This window comes from Oncorhynchus mykiss, chromosome 9 (genome assembly GCF_057628025.1).
Source record: "Oncorhynchus mykiss isolate SJ-2025 chromosome 9, ASM5762802v1, whole genome shotgun sequence".
In the NCBI taxonomy this organism is placed as follows: Eukaryota; Metazoa; Chordata; class Actinopteri; order Salmoniformes; family Salmonidae; genus Oncorhynchus; species Oncorhynchus mykiss.
Window position 1 is genome coordinate 46,800,807 of NC_143030.1, and position 18,788 is coordinate 46,819,594.

Consider the following 18,788-nt stretch of genomic DNA (forward strand, 5'->3'; position numbering starts at 1 on the left):
CTTTATTTAACCAGGTAGGCTCGTTGAGAAAAAGTTCTGCGACCTGGCCAAGATAAAGCAAAGCAGTGCGACACAAACAACACAGTTACACATGGAATAAACAAACATACCGTCAATAACACAATAGAAAAAGTCTATATACAATGTGTGCAAATGAGGTAAGATAAGGGAGGTAAGGCAATAAATAGGCCATAGTGGCGAAATAATTACAATTTAGCAATTAAACACTGGAGTGATAGATGTGCAGAATATGAATGTGAAGTAGAGATACTGGGGTGTGCAAAGGAGCAAAAATAAATAACAGTATGGGGATGAGGTAGTTGGATGGGCTGTTTACAGATGGGCTATGTACAGGTGCAGTGATCTGTGAGCTGCTCTGACAGCTGGTGCTTAAAGATAGTGAGGGAGATATGAGTCTCCAGCTTCAGTGATTTTTGCAATTCGTTCCAGTCATTGGCAGCAGAGAACTGGAAGCAAGACAGCCAAAGGAAGAATTGGCTTTGGGGGTGACCAGTGAAATATACCTTCTGGAGCGCGTGCTACGGGTGGGTGCTGCTATGATGACCAGTGAGCTGAGATAAAGTGAGGCTTTACCTAGCAGAGACTTTTAGATGACCTGGAGCCAGTGGGTTTGGCGACGAATATGAAGCGAGGGCCAGCCAACGAGAGCATACAAGTCGCAGTGGTGGGTAGTATGTGGGGCTTTGGTGACAAAATGTATGGCACTGTGATAGACTGCATCCAATTTGCTGAGTAGAGTGTTAAAGGCTATAGTCAGTTTTACAAGGGTATGTTTGGCAGCATGAGTGAAGGATGCTTTGTTGCGAAATAGGAAGCTGATTCTAGATGTAATTTTGGACTGGAGATGCATAATGTCTGGGGGAAGAAAAAAAAAATATATATATATATATATATATATCCTTAAAGTATACTTTTTTGAAAGTTCTGAAGTTACTGTCCACACTGCAAAAAAAAATGACAAAGTAATTTTGTCCTTGAAACATTTAATTGAGCACCACAGTGAAAATGTCATAATACTCTTAAAACCTAGTGGTCAAACACGGAAATGCTTCCAATCAATTTGTCCACTATTCATTTTTCCCTTAGGGGATTTTAGAAACACTTCAAATTAAGTATGTGTTTGGTGCAGACTTACCATGGCACGAAGTTTGGATAACTGTGTAATTCTCTCTCGGACAAGGTGAGTTTAATCAATATAAAGTATTGGACTTCTTCTGTCCCCTTTCTCTCTGTCTTAGTTAGCCACTGACAACACTTTAGCTAGCTCATTAGCAGAGCACTAGATCAGTAGGCTAGATCAAATATATATATATATGTTTTACTTAGCCTAGATAATTGTTTGTACAGTATGTCCACTTTGATGTCTATTTCAGACCTTATGGCATTTTTCAAGGATGAGCACTAATGAGGAGAATGCCACTATGTCTGGTCATGTGGAAAAGACCACTGGAAGTCTGGTCATGTGGAAAAGACCACTAGAAGTCTGGTCATGTGGAGAAGACCACTGGAAGTCTGGTCATGTGGAAAAGACCACTAGAAGTCTGGTCATGTGGAGAAGTGCAGCTATAGTGAGGGGCAATTTCCTGGTTGGTCAGGGCCAGCATTATGGATAATCCTGTGTTGGTGTGTACATTCTCACTCAATCAACATTTATTTGGCATATTCACAAGATATAGTGGGGTGTATAAGGGAATATGACATTGCATTGTACTGTGTACTATTTAAGTAACAAATTGTTTTATGCTTTCCCACAGTGCCAACAACCCCCACAGAGACCTCCTGTCCCACTACCAACCAAGCAAGAGTTTTTCCAGGAACATCAGTGCAAAGGGCTTGGTAGGAAACGTTGTTCATACAGAATGGCAGACATTACGCTCGTTACAAGTATTTTGAGTATACTTGAGAAATGAATATTCAATTACATTGAGTTAGAATATTTACCTACAGTGCCTTGCGAAAGTATTCGGCCCCCTTGAACTTTGCGACCTTTTGCCACATTTCAGGCTTCAAACATAAAGATATAAAACTGTATTTTTTTGTGAAGAATCAACAACAAGTGGGACACAATCATGAAGTGGAACGACATTTATTGGATATTTCAAACTTTTTTAACAAATCAGAAACTGAAAAATTGGGCGTGCAAAATTATTCAGCCCCTTTACTTTCAGTGCAGCAAACTCTCTCCAGAAGTTCAGTGAGGATCTCTGAATGATCCAATGTTGACCTAAATGACTAATGATGATAAATACAATCCACCTGTGTGTAATCAAGTCTCCGTAAAAATGCACCTGCACTGTGATAGTCTCAGAGGTCTGTTAAAAGCGCAGAGAGCATCATGAAGAACAAGGAACACACCAGGCAGGTCCGAGATACTGTTGTGAAGAAGTTTAAAGCCGGATTTGGATACAAAAAGATTTCCCAAGCTTTAAACATCCCAAGGAGCACTGTGCAAGCGATAATATTGAAATGGAAGGAGTATCAGACCACTGCAAATCTACCAAGACCTGGCCGTCCCTCTAAACTTTCAGCTCATACAAGGAGAAGACTGATCAGAGATGCAGCCAAGAGGCCCATGATCACTCTGGATGAACTGCAGAGATCTACAGCTGAGGTGAGAGACTCTGTCCATAGGACAACAATCAGTCGTATATTGCACAAATCTGGCCTTTATGGAAGAGTGGCAAGAAAGCCATTTCTTAAAGATATCCATAAAAAGTGTTGTTTAAAGTTTGCCACAAGCCACCTGGGAGACACACCAAACATGTGGAAGAAGGTGCTCTGGTCAGATGAAACCAAAATTGAACTTTTTGGCAACAATGCAAAACGTTATGTTTGGCGTAAAAGCAACACAGCTGAACACACCATCCCCACTGTCAAACATGGTGGTGGCAGCATCATGGTTTGGGCCTGCTTTACTTCAGCAGGGACAGGGAAGATGGTTAAAATTGATGGGAAGATGGATGGAGCCAAATACAGGACCATTCTGGAAGAAAACCTGATGGAGTCTGCAAAAGACCTGAGACTGGGACGGAGATTTGTCTTCCAACAAGACAATGATCCAAAACATAAAGCAAAATCTACAATGGAATGGTTCAAAAATAAACATATCCAGGTGTTAGAATGGCCAAGTCAAAGTCCAGACCTGAATCCAATCGAGAAACTGTGGAAAGAACTGAAAACTGCTGTTCACAAATGCTCTCCATCCAACCTCACTGAGCTCGAGCTGTTTTGCAAGGAGGAATGGGAAAAAATGTCAGTCTCTCGATGTGCAAAACTGAGAGACATACCCCAAGCGACTTACAGCTGTAATCGCAGCAAAAGGTGGCGCTACAAAGTATTAACTTAAGGGGGCTGAATAATTTTGCAAACCCAATTTTTCAGTTTTTGATTTGTTAAAAAAGTTTGAAATATCCAATAAATGTCGTTACACTTCATGATTGTGTCTCACTTATTGTTGATTCTTCACAAAAAAATACAGTTTTATATCTTTATGTTTGAAGCCTGAAATGTGGCAAAAGGTCGCAAAGTTCAAGGGGGCCGAATACTTTCGCAAGGCACTGTACCTCCTCTCTCAGGTAAGACCATGGCCCGTATGTTATGGTTAAATTAATAAATGGTGCGTACATTCTCACTATAATTGACCCATATTCCATCAATATTATGTTATCAAAAATCTAAATCTATGTTTATTTGGCAAATGCACAGGATACAGTGGTGTGTGTGTATACTGGAATACGACATTACATTGTTCCGTGTACTACGGAAGTAACTATTTCTATTTTATGTTTTCACACAGTGCCAACAACCCCCAAAGACTCAGACTCATCCCTCCTGTCCCACTACCAACCAAGCAAGAGTTTCTCCAGGAACACCAGTGCAAAGGACTTGGTAGGAAACATTTCTTCATACAGAATGGCAGATATGCTCGTTACAAGTATTTGACCTTTTCCTGATGAAACTTGAGAAATGAATACAACAGTTCATTGACATTTGCGATAATAAGTGAGTTCAATACATTTTAGTGATATGATTATTTTTTTCTCCCAACAGCTTCCAAACCACTGTAAAATATATTTTCCTTAACTAAACATATTGTATTTTCAGCTGTTTGAAGCTGGTGTACAAAACCCCAAAAGTAAAAGAAGCAAAAACGGAACTTAACAGGAAGCACGTTGCAGCTTTAACCGAGGCAGTGTTGTTCAGTACTATTTGGTGACCGATTCGGCCATAACTAGCTAGTACCACCACAAGCTAAATTTAGCTAGCTAGTTGTGTTAGCAATCTAGCTAACTAGCCTCAGTGCCTCTCATTAGGTGCAAAACTGTAGAAATGTTTTGACAATAATGTCAGAGAGTGAAGGAAAGACTTTGGCTTGATGACTCGTATTCGTCTTGGAGTAACTATATATGTATGTTGTAGCTAACTAGCTAACATGTCTGTGAGATGTCGCATATTCTACACTATGCCACTACAGTAGGAATACAGAGAACACCACTTGTGGCAAAGGTTTTCCTAAGAATGCTGAGCTGAAGGGAAAAAATCACTATGTGGATGGGACATTTCTGCTGAGATGGAGTGAGAACATTCTATAACTGTCTGTGCCATGCTGAGAGAGAGAGAGACAGAGACAGCCCTCCCTCGGCCTTAACATCAGCACCACAGGTAACTTCCACAAAGTTGTGAACGATCTGAGAGACGATGCCTTCTATGACATCAAAAGGAACATACAATTTGACATACCAATTATGTCGAATCAGTTATAGAAACCATTGCCCTTCATGGTTGTGAGGTATGGTGTCCGCTCACCAACCAAGAATTGGAAAAAACAAAATGGGAAAAACACCAAATTGAGACTGCATGCAGAATTCTGCAAAAATATTCTCAGTGTAAAACACCAAATAATGCAGGCAGAGCAGAATTAGGCCGATACCGGCTAATTATCAAAATCCAGAATAGAGCAGTTACATTCTACAAGCACCTAAAAGGAAGCGATTCCAAAACCTTCCATAACAAAGCCATCACCTACAGAGAGATGAACCTGGAGAAGAGTCCCCTAAGCAAGCTTGTCCTGGGGCTCTGTTCACAAACAGACCCCACAGAACCCCAGGACAGCAACACAATAAGACCCAACCAAATCATGAGAAAACGTTAAAGATAATTACTTGACACATTGGAAAGAATTAACAAAAAAACAGTAAACTAGAAAGATATTTGGCCCTAAACATAAGGGTACACAGTGGCAGAATACCTGACCACTGTGACTGACCCAAACTTAAGGAAAGCTTTGACCATGTACATACTCAGTGAGGATAGCCTTGCTATTGAGAAAGGCCGCCGTAGGCAGACCTGGCTCAAGATAAGACAGGCCATGTGTACACTGCCCACAAAATGAGGTGGAAACAGCTGCACTTCCTAACCTCCTGCCAAATGTATGACCATATTAGAGAAACACACATATTTTCCTCAGATTACACAGACCCACAAATAATTTGAAAAGAATCCTAATTTTGATCAACTCCCATTATCTATTAGGTGAAGATTTGAGACCTGCTGCCACAAGAAAAGGGCAACCAGTGAACAAACACCATTGTATATACAACCCATATGTAGTGGTTGTATGTTCCCTTTTTTACTTTAACTATTTGCACATTGTTACAACACTGTATATAGACATAATATGACATTTGAAATGTCTTTATTATTTTGGAACTTTTGTGAGTGTAATGTCTACTGTTCATTTATTGTTTATTTCACTTTTGTTTATCTATTTCACTTGCTTTGGCAATGTAAACGTATGTTTCCCATGCCAATAAAGCCCCTTGAATTGAATTGAGAGAGAGAGCATCTAAGGATGGGAGAGCCATCACTTCTGACAGATCTCCTTGCTGAGGGTGGCATTAAACATCATGCAGCCATTGCTTTTCCTTTACTTTTTCCTTAACCTTTTTAAATATTGGAAGTTAGTAATTCCACTAAAACTGTTTGGCTAGCTAGCTGACGAACAAACTCTGCAGATATATCTTCAAATTCATTGTTGTAAACTATTGTATCATATTTGATGGGTTACTGACCGGTCTGTCCTCAGGCTCGATCTGCTGTCGTCTCTACAACTGGACGGTCACCCTCGCATCGCACTGGAACAGGATGTCCATGCACCGGATGGCTTGAGGGATGCACTCCTGTTGGACTGGAAAACAAAGAGACATTTGGTCAGTGGTTGTTTTTTTCCAATGCATTATAACCATCTTTATCTGTACAGGAAATGCATTGTTTATCATAACACAAACACACCTTGGACAATGAGACAAGTGGTCCCTCAACACCCAATCCTTGTGCCTCATTGTTTGTTCTTGTTTTCCCAATCAACAGCTACTTCACTGATGAGTGGGTCTTGGAGGTTTACAAGTCTGCACAAGCACATTACTATAACAACGCAGATAAGGTGGGTTGAATCTCAGGATTTTGAAATATTTTCGTTGAGCATTTGCCATCTCAACATGGATCCTGTTTCTCTATATGTCTTTTGTGAGTGAGATCCATCTCTGTTAACCTGCCCGGGGTTCAGAAATGGAGGAATGTTCACAGTGACTCCTGCAGGCATTAAGCTCTGGATCAAGAAACCTTTGTATGCCAAAATCATGTCTCCAGATGTGAAGATCTTCTCAAACCCTGACTTCTGGACAATGGCTTTGTCCGACACTGGTCCTGAATACAGATCGCTGCAGTATGTTATCACCGAATTAGGTGCAATTCCCAGGAGTAGCTTGAAGGAGCGCATTGAACGGTACACAGAGTAGGTTTGCATCTGCAAGTCCATCTGACCTGGAGTAGCAACTTCTATGTCAGTACAGTCAATGACCATCCTCCAGTTTTTGCTGGACCTCTGAAAAGAAGCAGACAAGTACCTTTGGTTCTTCTCCTGACTTGTAACAGTCGCCATGATGCTAATGAAAAAAAGCTTGTGGATCACGTGAATAAAAGTGATGATATTACATTGCTGACTGCTTGCACTACAACAGAATAGTTGAGCCAAGTACAAGTTGGTGTAGCTGTGACCCAACTTCATAAACTCCATGAACACTTAATCCTCAAATGACAGCACCTCAACCCTCCACTTGGCAAAGTATACGACACGGTCCTTGTAACGTTCCAAGTAGTCAACAACAATGTTGAACATGTGGAAGTCCTGTTCCCATCCTAAGTAATTTATTAGACAGCTGTGATGCTGAATACCTGTTGCGGGTATACAGCTGATTTTCCTGTAGAACCTTCAACAGCACCAATGTTTCCTCACGATACACCTCAGTGAAAACATTCTGCAACGGCCAAGGGACCTGGTACTTCATCGTCTGACATGGTGGATGTGTCTGGATCGTCCTCTTCTGCCATGGTGGATGAGATACCGTTTCTGGTAAATACAGGGCTATTTCTCTTTCCCAACAGAAAATGTCAGCACCAGACCTAAGTGTTGTCACTGGGTTTCCGGTCCACCCGTGTGAAAGACGGGGGAATTTGTTGCTAGGTTGATAACTAAAATGGTAACATCTATATTAAAGTACCATCACCCACAGACTTGACTATAGTAATGGGGAAAATAGACTGGGCTTTGGTCTATCTGCACATCTGAAATACTACTATGTGGATGGGACATTTCTGCTGGGATGGAGGAATTATCTGGAATGCTCAACTAGATGATCAGGACAGTCTAGGGTACTATTTGCTTGAAGAGGTGAAGTCTTGCGATGAGCTATACGACTGTACCTCTGATTGTAATTCTCAAGAAGAAAGTTAAAACCCTCAGCCGAGAGGTCACTGAGGAGGACCAACAGTGGTAGGGGGATCATCTGATAGGGACTGACATGCAGAGACGGAATTTAAGGATTTTGGGCACTGGCCACCCGAGCCAGTAGACCACAATTTCTACTAGACTGGGTAACATTCGGGTCCTAAATCTGTGGAATGCGATGTTAGTAAAGGTAAACTTTCACTGCTGCGTCAGGCTAGTGTCGTGAAAATTCTAATCAAGTGAGAGAGACTTTGTCATTACTTCAAACAATCAATCTTTATTTGATATTGATTAATCATTGCAATAATGGAGCTGGTCAACGACCCACCCATAGGTGATTCGTTGAGAGCCCATTGATTCTGAGTTGGGGCTTGTCTTATGTAGCCTAACCTTGTTACATTTCCTTAATCCACCACAACTGTCTCAATGTGTCGAACCACCCAATATCTACTGGATGAGGTGGCTAAATATTCTGAGTCCTCTGTGTTCTCCTGTGAGTACTAAAAACTGTTTGTTCTTAGAATAGACATGAGAGACTTTGTTCGGAACAGAGACACCTCGTTACGAACATGCAAGTTTCAGAGTACAGAGGGTGGGGGTAGAACAAGTGATGTGCAAGTGGTGAATTAGGTAGAGAGGTATGTGAAGACAGCAATTTACACAACCAGAGTAACAGGATTGTCCACACCTATCATTTATATAAACCTTAAATTAATACTAATTCACATTTTTATCCACATGGTGACATGCTAACTGATGTTAACCCACCAGGGCAGAGATATTTAGCTAGCTAGTTAAGGTTAGCTCACTGTTCGTGTCGTCAGAGTTTTCCATGTGGTGAAATTTTAGCTAGCCCACCAGGGCAGGGATATTTAGCTAACATTTAGCTTGTTACGTTAGCTCATCTTTTGTGTAAGACATTTCCCCAGATCCCACATGCTAGTTAGTCTGTCAGGGCAGGGATATTTCATGTTAGCTAGATAGCGCTAATCGCTAACATTAGGCACATTCGCTAGCATTTCACCGTCTGTTGAGAAAGTCTGACAACACGGCGATGATACGGTGCAACGTATGTAGCTAATGTAGCTAACTAGCCAACCAAGGTGGCTAACTAACTAACACCAGGTCATATTTATCTAGTTTTCTAGTTAATATTAGCTCATCGTTCATGTAGTCAGACTTTTCTACGTGGCGAAAATGCTAGCTAACTAACTATCCTTTCCCTAGTGTCGGGCTTGCATTAGCAAGCAAGTCTGACTACACGAACGGCAAGTTAACTAATCAAATCAAAACAAATGTATTCATAAAGCCCTTCTTACATCAGCTGATTTCACAAAGTGCTGTACAGAAACCCAACCTAAAAACCCTAACAGCAAGCAATGCCAGGTGTAGAAGCACTAGCTAGCTAACTAAATATCCCTGCCCTGGGCAAGTGTTAGCTAGCATCTCACCATGTGGAAAAATATGACTACATGAACCATGAGCTAACGTTAACTAGCTGGCTAGCTCACAAAGGATTTGTCAATAATAAAAAGCTAACAACTGTCATTATGCTAGTCTACGCTGGTTTCCTTTTACTTGTAAGGAAGGTAATGTGCGGTGTCGTGGAAATATTGAATCAAATATTTCTCAGCTGCCGGTGCTTGTGAATTCAAATAGACTTTATTACAAAAAGTAACACAGCCGAGCAATTCCATGGAAGAACTGACTCACCATTCTCATTACTTTGCTTTTATACAGTCTTACCCTTACATAACATTGTCACCCCCCTTTCATGTAAATTATTGATACCTTCTAGCCTTGGCCACCCTAATCTTGCTGCCTTTCCTATTAGGGCATAGATTCTATTGGTGGCGTTACACACAGACATGCACACACCTACTGCAGGTCTAATGGTGCCTATAACTGATTAGCTAATGTTCCTGTCCAAAGGTCTTCACAAGTTCAGGCCAATGTTGCCTTCACAAGATCAGATATGGCCCAGACCAGTCACGTCTTGTTGGTCTACCTTGCCTCATCCACACGGATTCTGCTTACGTTTTATTTTTTACATGTCTAATATTTAAACTTATATCAATTCTTCTTTCTACTTCAAAGAGAACAGTATAGGTACTGAAAATCACCAGATGACTGGAAATTCTCTAACAGCGGCAAGTAACTACAGTTGGTGGTTACCTAGCAAATTTTCATAAGCACCTAGCTAGCTAACCACGGATCTTTTACCTACCCAAAATAGCTTGTTAGCAGCTAGAAAACAGAACTTACCTTATTACACGGCTCCAGCAACGCCTCTCGCTTACAGAGGTCGGAAAATTATAAAATGCATGTGTGCTTATTAAAATAGTGGTTACAATCCGGTATATAGCACTGAACCATACTTGCTTCTGATCGACGGAGATGCCTAAGGTTAACTAGTTAGCTACAAAGGCCAGGGTCATGTAAAAAAATTATAGTAATTAAACAATGCTAAGATAGGTCATTTGAAAAATGCGAAACAATACAAAGGAGAAATACACAATATAAATTATTTAAACGAGAAACTACAAAAACACTATAATATCTACTAGTTATTCTACTTGCTAGGTTACTTTCTACTTGTCGATGAGAGTTTGCATGGAGAAATGTGGAATTTGTTCCTACACTGCAACACTGCCTTGAGTTATGATGTCAAAGCTTGCTGAGGATGTGTAATTCTATGATAGCCACATTAGCGGCTAATTATCATTTCATTTCGGGGGTAAATACAGGCAAATATATTGATAAAAGTGAGAGATTTACACTGTTATCAAAACATCACGCCAGGGTAAGCCTACATGAAAGACAGACCTTATTTGAAGTGGTTTTAAAATCCCCTATGGGAAAAATGAATGGTGGAAAAACGATTGGAAACATTTCCGTGTTTGACTGCTAGCCTAGGTTTTATGTGTATTATGACTCATATTGTGGTACTCTACTGAAATACTGTAGAATTCCATTCATTCTTATGGAGGACTGCACTTTCTGGGAAGTGCCAATATGGCCGACTGGTGGCTTCGGAGCCTCTCACTTACCAATACATCAGCAATCCAGGGTGTATCAGGGGAGATTGTAGAAGAGAGTGCGGGGCGAAGGAGCGGAGAGGGTGTTTTCGTTTGGCTGTAACATGATACCAGTAACGGGAACACAGCTATGGGACAGTAGACATATCCTTGATTTCATGCATTTCGGCGGTAACGCTATCTGGTTCAGTGCTAGGACGACTATCAAAAAAGGATGGGTGTCGCAGAACAAATGAATGAAGGCGAATGATTTTGGAAAAACTAGCAGCAGCAATTGACAGAGAAGTTGCGCAGGCTACATAGCCTAGGGCTATCAGAATAGCCTAGTAAACCGTTTTGCATGGAGATGCATTCACGTCAACAGCATCATGAAGAAGGTGACATATGGCGTTTATGTTTGTGTCGTGTCTACGTTCCTACTTTGTCTAAGATAACACAGTGACACGGCGTTCACAGCAAGATTTGTAGACGCATAAAATAATTTCAAAGAATCACTTCATCGCGGACCTCAGCTTGGAGGATTGGCCTATTTTTACGGTAGGGCGGGGGTGAAAAATCCAGTAGTACGCTAGTTGAAGTTGACCCCTCAGAATACCGGGAACATTTTCAGTGGAATGTATTGCTCATTTAACTCAAACAAAATTATGAATTCGATGGTCTTTGCTGAGGCTTTGCCATCTTCGGGTGCCTCTGCGTTCCCAGTAGGAGCGCCAGCCTCTGGTGCTAGGGTGTCTAGTGCCCTACGGAACGATTTGGGTTCCAACATTCATGCCTTGAAAACCCTTAACCTGCGATTTCGATGTTTCCTAGCTAAAGTTCATGAATTGGAGCGTAGAAACAAGTTGTTAGAAAATCAACTACAGCAAGCTTTAGAGCAATCCCGCTACAGAGCCTACTTTAGCCGAGAACAAGCCACCCAAACGGGCTATTTGGACTTTTTTCTGGCTCGGCCACGGGTACCCGGTACGATATGGAGCTTTACCCACACAAGGAGGTTTGGGGACCGAATCGAGACTATCCACAGCCCTGGGGTGTCATGGATGCAGCCGGATGGTGTTGGAATTCAAGTCGACACCGTCACCCCTGAACTGCGAGCCCTTTACAATGTGTTGGCTAAAGTCAAAAGAGATAGAGATGAGTACAGAAAAAAGTAAGTGATGTCACTTTCTTTTAGCACTTTAAATTGTTAAATTGACAATCAAGCCATTGTCCACGTGTCTGATATGTTTTAACTCAGACTATTTCACAGGTTGTTGAGAAACTTGTTGAACTTGTTTACAAGTTGTTGACAAGGTGTTGCTTACGTTATTACATTTACATAGCAATAGACCTTCGGTTCAGAGGTTTGAGCTTCTTGGTGTAATGCCTTAGACTTTGGCTGATGGTCCCAGGTTCAACTTTTTTTGAATAGATTTTTTATTTAACCTTTATTTAACCAGGCAAGTCAGTTAAGAACAAATTCTGTTTTGGCTACTCCCTGATATGCTGCATTAGTGTCAGAAGTGGGGTGGCTATGTTGGTAGGCCAATGTAATCATGCCTCATTGTTAAGAGGCGAAAGGGTTTTGTAATAGTGAAGCGCATGATGTGCTCTCAGAAATGAGACTGGTAGTTAACCTTACAACACCTAGAACTTCGTTAAGAGGTTTGAGCCCCTTGGTGCAATGGCTATGGTGTTGGTCTGACAGTTAGAACACAATCCCTAAACCCTGAATTCACTATGTGCACCAAATAATAGCATTCCTATTCCCACTACTATGCCATTACACAGTTACTATGGGACATGTTAACACAATGTTTTAACTAGTGTAATTCCAATGTTATTACACAAGTCTGAATGTCAGTTAGTACCTCAAAAGGTTGAGTCTGTATCTTCTACCCATGCCATATTTTGTATATTGATTTTTAAAAATACATCAGCAAGTGTACAAAATGTTTGTCATAAAGAAAGGCTGAAAAATATTGTAATTAGGTAAGAAAGTGTGGGGCGGGGGGGTACCTCCACAGTACCCAAATATACACGGTTCTAGAGGAACTATAGTGTGCCTTATCAGTTTTCACAGTTAATCCTAAGGAAATTAAACAGCGAACATTCTCATCTCTGAGGAATTCTGTCCTCATTGTGAGAAGTACCTCCCATTATAATCAGAGGATGTGAGTCATGCTATTTTTACGCTTGAAAAGTTGAGGAATGCTTCTTTAACAGTATGAGGCAGTTTGCCTTGAGGATGTTACCCATTTGTTCTTGTCTGGACTGGGAATGAAAAGGCAGCATGCCATCAGACACTCGTCAGCCCAAAATCTCACTCACCCACCCACCCACCCAACTCTCTCTTTCTCTCTATCTCGCTCTCGTGCTCTCTATCTCAAGGGAGTGAAAAACAAGGATTCCTAGCGAAATTGCAATTCCAGACTGTCATGAAAGTATGTTCTTACTGAGTGGAAGGGACTATACGTTGGATAATAAATAAAATAAAAAATATATATATATGCCAGAACTATTGAATATGATACACAATTTACCCCAACACCAAAATGTAGCCTAGCCGTAGTAGCCTTTTGTGCAACCCATAACACGAGAAACAATTCACTGATCATCTGACCATATTATGCTACTGAAAATACAGTAAATGTTCTTGACCCTACATACTGTTCAAAAGTTTGGGGTCACATAGAAATGTCCTTGTTTTTGAAAGAAAAGCTTCTTTTTTTTTGTCCATTTTAAAATAACATCAAATTGATCAGAAATACAGTGTAGACAATGTGATGTTGTAAATGAATATTGTAGCTGGAAACGGCTGATATTTTATGGAATATCTACATGGGCATACAGAAGCCCATTCTCAGCGACCATGTAGATATTCAATTAAAAACATTTTTTAAGGCTATTCCATGCGAGAAATTGCCAAGAAACTGAAGATCTCGTACAACACTGAGTACTAATCCCTTCACAGAACAGCGCAAGTTGGCACTAACCAGAATAGGAAGAGGAGTGGGAGACCCCAGAGTCACCTCTTCACCTTTGATGTTGAGGCTGATGTTTTGCCGGTACTATTTAATGAAGCTGCCAGTTGAGCACTTGTGAGGTGTCTGTTACTCAAACTAGACACTCTAATGTACTTGTCCTCTTGCTCAATTGAGCACCGGTGCCTCCCCTCCGCTTTCTATTCTGGTTAGAGCCAGTTTGCGCTGTTCTGTGAAGGGAGTGTTGTACAAGATCTTCAGTTTCTTGGCAATTTCTCGACCGATTATGATTTTTCAACGCCGATACCGATTATTAGAGGACGAAAAAAGCCGATACCGATTAATCAGACGATTTTTATATATATTTTGTTATTGTTATTTATTTTTTGAATTTTACCCTGTTTTTCTCCCCAATTTTCGTGGTATCCAATTGTTGTTTTGTAACAAGTAGCTACTATCGCTACAACTCCCGTACGGGCTCGGGAGAGACGAAGGTTGAAAGTCATGCATCCTCCGATACACAACCCAACCAAGCCACACTGCTTCTTAATGTGCACCTGGCAACCTTGGTTAGCGCGCACTGCGCCCGGCCCGCCACAGGAGTCGCTGGTGCGCGATGAGACAAGGAGATCCCTACCGGCCAACCCCTCCCTAACCCGGGCGACGCTAGGCCAATTGTGCGTCGCCCCACGGACCTCCCGGTCGCGGCCGGTTACGACAGAGCCTGGGCGCGAACCCAGAGTCTGATGGCATAGCTGGCGCTGCAGTACAGCGCCCTTAACCACTGCGCCACCCGGGAGGCCTGAAACTTTTATTTTAACTTAATATAAAAAATCAATACAATCAATTTAGTCTCAGATAAATAAGGAAACATGTTCAATTTGATTTAAATAATGCAAAAACACCGTGTTGGAGAAGAAAGTAAAAGTGCAATATGTGCATGTAAAAAACCTAACGTTTAAGTTCCTTGCTCAGAACATGAGAACATATGAAAGCTGGTGATTCTTTTTAACATGAGTCTTCAATATTCCCAGTTAAGAAGTTTTAGGTTGTAGTTATTATAGGAATTATAGGACTATTTTTCTCTATACCATTTGTATTTCATATACCTTTGACTATTGGATGTTCTTATAGGCACTATAGTATTGCCAGTCTAATCTCGGGAGTTGATAGGCTTGAAGTCATAAACAGCTCTGTGCCTCAAGCATTGCGACGAGCTGCTGGCAAATGCAGGAAAGTGCTGTTTGAATGAATGCTTACGAGCCTGCTTCCTACCACCGCCCAGTCAGACTGCTCTATCAAATCATAGACTTAATTATAATATAATAAACACACAGAAATATGAGCCTTAGGTCATTAATATGGTCAAATCTGGAAACTATAATTTTGAAAACAAAACATTTATTCTTTCAGTGAAATACGGAACCATTCCGTATTTTATCGAACAGGGGCAACCCTAAGTCTAAATATTGCTGTTACTTTGCACAACCTTCAATGTTATGTAATAATCATGTAAAATTCTGGCAAATTAATTACTGTCTTTGTTAGGAAGAAATGGTCTTCACACAGTTCGCAACGAGCCAGGCGGCCCAAACTGCTGCATATACCCTGATGCGAATGTGCTTTTGTTAAATCATCACCCGTTTGGGGAAGTAGGCTGTGATTCGATGATAAATTAACAGGCACCGCATTGATTATATGCAACGCCGGACAAGCTAATTAAACTAGTAATATCAACAACCATGTGTAGTTAACTAGTGATTATTTTAAGATTGATTGTTTTTTATAAGATAAGTTTAATGCTAGCTAGCAACTTACCTTGGCTCCTTGCTGCACTTGCGTAATAGGTGGTCACCCGGCCACGCAGTCTCCTCATGGATTGCAATGTAATCGGCCATAATCGGCGTCTCTCACTCTCATACAGGTTTGGTCGCAGGTCATTTCACTCCACCCTGACCCATGCTTCCTCTGATAGGTCTGGAATAATATAGGAGGTCGGAGGAGTAGAAGTATCCCATTGCCTCTCTGCTGGGCTCAAGTGCCCCTTGCCCTGTCATTCTCCAGTGGAATGCATTCTCAGGGTTATTTATCCCTGGGTAGGAAATCCAGTGCCATTGTCCTTCACATGTTTTTTTTCATAATAGAGGCTATTTATTAAAGCATTAAGGACACACACACATAAACACACTGAGGTGTATTAATCAGATATTATGAACGAGGGGTCTCTTGTTTTCCCTCTCTGTGCCCCTGATGTTTCAAACCTAATTGACCAATGGGTGTTCATGGTGCCCGTCAATAGGAATAACCAGGATACAGGTCCTATTTATAAACTTGGATTGTGGAATACTAGTTGTTATGCAATGCATGGGCATTCATCAATGTAGTTTCTGACGTAACTGTATGGGCTAACAAACCATTGGCATATGACGTGCCAAACTGAACATGGTGGTGTGGCTCAGTTGGTAGAGCATGGGGTTTGCAATGCCAGATTCGCGGTTTCAATTCCCATTGGACTCAACAATACAAACATGTATGCACACACTACGCTAAGGTTTGGATAAAAATATCTGCTAAATGGCCTATATTTGGGCTTTGTTTGTGTTTGGAGCCATATATACTTCAGAGTTGTGGTGTGTTCCACTCATTAACTTTGTGAAGCTTTAACAGGGGCCCATTGTTTCAACAAACAGAGAAGCCTGTGTTTTAAAAATAAAGAGTGCTGAGAGAATGAGCTGACTTGGATGACAAAGTGTTATTGTGAGTGCTACCAATTAGGTTTATTTGACAAAGAGGGCATTGGAGTGGAAATGTTGACCCGTGAACAGTGAATTTCAGGTTCAAAGTGCATACACAGTTGTGTTTGATGTTGATGTTGTACCCTTGAAATGTTTTTTTTTTTGTTTTGTTTGAATCCTGTTGATATTCATTAGGATTAAAATTGTCTCAATGCTTTCAAGCAACTGAATTGTAATGTTCAGGTAGTACAGCCCTGTTTCACTCTGTTTTTAAAGGTCTCCCTAATGAACACGATAGTGGTGCGAGGGTTAGCTGTTTGTTCACCTGCACCCGCCTGCAATTGCTAATAACTAATCCATAACCACCCAACTATATGGATAAAGTGAAAACCTGAGGCCTGCACCCCACCCTAACCCGCTAATATACAAAATACACTGTAGAGTACAGTCAGAGACGGCAGAACCATTTTTGGACAGGGGGTGCAGGATTTTTTTGTTGCCTAATTTAGAAAGGTTTCTGTTTATAATTTCTGACATTTTGGTAAGGCATTTGTTAGTCAACGTGTCTGTAATTAGACACAGTTGAAGTCGGAAATTTAAATACACTTAGGTTGGAGTCATTAAAACTCGTTTTTCAACCACTCCACCAATTTCTTGTTAACAAACTATAGTTTTGGCAAGTCGGTTAGGACATCTACTTTGTGCATGACACAAGTTATTTCTACAACAATTGTTTACAGACAGATTATTTCACTTATAATTCACTGTATCACAATTCCAGCAGGTCAGAAGTTTACATACACTAAGTTGACTGTGTCTTTAAACAGGGTGGAAAATTCCAGAAAATTATGTCATGGCTTTAGAAGCTTCTGATGGGCTGATTGACACCATTTGAGTCAATTGGAGGTGTACCTGTGGATGCATTTCAAGGCCGACCTTCAAACTCAGTGCCTCTTTGCTTGACATCATGGGAAAATCAAAATAAATTAGCCAAGACCCAAGAAAAATCATTGTAGACCTCCACAAGTCTGGTTCACCCTTGGGAGCAATTTCCAAAGGCCTGAAGGTACCACGTGCATCTGTACAAACAATAGTACGCAAGTATAAACACCATGGGACCACGCAGCCGTCATACCTGTAACGAACCTCGTCCCCCTCTTCTTCTGAGGAGAAGCGAGAATTATCAAAGGACCAAAACGCAACGTGGTGAGTGTCCATAATGTTTATTTTAAAACATAAACTGAACACTACGAAATGCAAAACAATAAACGTGAAATGAACGAAACAGTCCCGTGTGGCGACTGACACAGAAGACAAATACCCACAACCCAAAACTGAAAACCAGGCTACCTAAGTATGATTCTCAATCAGGGACAACAATTGACAGCTGCCTCTGATTGAGAACCATACTAGGCCGAACTCAAAAACCAACATAGAAAAACCAACATAGACTGCCCACCCAACTCACGCCCTGACCATACTAAAACAAAGGTAAAATAACAGAACTATGGTCAGAACGTGACAATACAGCTCAGGAAGGAGACGCGTTCTGTCTCGTAGAGATGAACGTAGTTTGGTGCGAAAAGTGCAAATCAACAGAACAACAGCAAAGGACCTTGTGAAGATGCTGGAGGAAACAGGTACAAAAGTATCTATATCCACAGTAAAAAGAGTCCTATATCGACATAACCTGAAAGGCCGCTCAGCAAGGAAGAAGACACTGCTCCAAAACCGCCATAAAAAAGCCAGACTACGGTTTGCAACTGCACATGGTGACAAAGATCATACTTTTTGGAGAAATGTCCTCTGGTCTGATGGAACAAAAACAGAACTGTTTGGCCATAATGACCATTGTTATGTTTCGTGGAAAAAGGGGAAGGCTTGCAAGCCGAAGAACACCATCCCAACCGTGAAGCACGGGGGTGGCAGCATCAGGTTGTGTGGGTGCTTTGCTGTAGGAGGGACTGGTGCACTTCACAAAATAGATGGCATCATGTGGATGGAAAATTCTGTGGATATATTGAAGCAACATCTCAAGACATCAGTCAGGAAGTTAAAGCTTGGTCGCAAATGGGTCTTCCAAATGGACAATGACCCCAAGCATACTTCCAAAGTGGTGAGTCAAAATGCCAACAATATCAAGGTATTGGAGTGGCCATCACAAAGCCCTGACCTCAATCCTATAGAAAATTTGTGGGCAGAACTGAAAAAGCGTGTGCGAGCAAGGAGGTCTACAAACCTGACT

General features: G+C 41.2%; 1 protein-coding gene and 1 long non-coding RNA gene across 5 annotated transcripts in view; one reads left to right on the forward strand and one right to left on the reverse strand.

Moving 5' to 3' along the window:
* The window catches only part of LOC110532110 (uncharacterized), a 15,476-nt gene extending 4,205 nt beyond the window's left edge, over window positions 1–11,271 (reverse strand). Inside the window, exons 1-2 of the long non-coding RNA XR_002474808.3 lie at window positions 10,858–11,271; window positions 6,093–6,208 (exon numbers count right to left, since the gene is read on the reverse strand). This is a non-coding gene — a long non-coding RNA (uncharacterized LOC110532110). The remainder of the gene's footprint in view (window positions 1–6,092; window positions 6,209–10,857) is intronic.
* The window catches only part of LOC110532106 (intermediate filament family orphan 2), a 42,110-nt gene continuing 32,087 nt past the window's right edge, over window positions 8,766–18,788 (forward strand). For all 4 annotated transcript variants that reach the window (XM_021615723.3, XM_090184332.1, XM_021615725.3 and 1 more), the window contains exon 1: window positions 8,766–11,995. In XM_021615723.3, coding sequence (XP_021471398.2) covers window positions 11,460–11,995 — 536 coding nt within the window. In that variant the 5' untranslated portion in view covers window positions 8,766–11,459. The remainder of the gene's footprint in view (window positions 11,996–18,788) is intronic.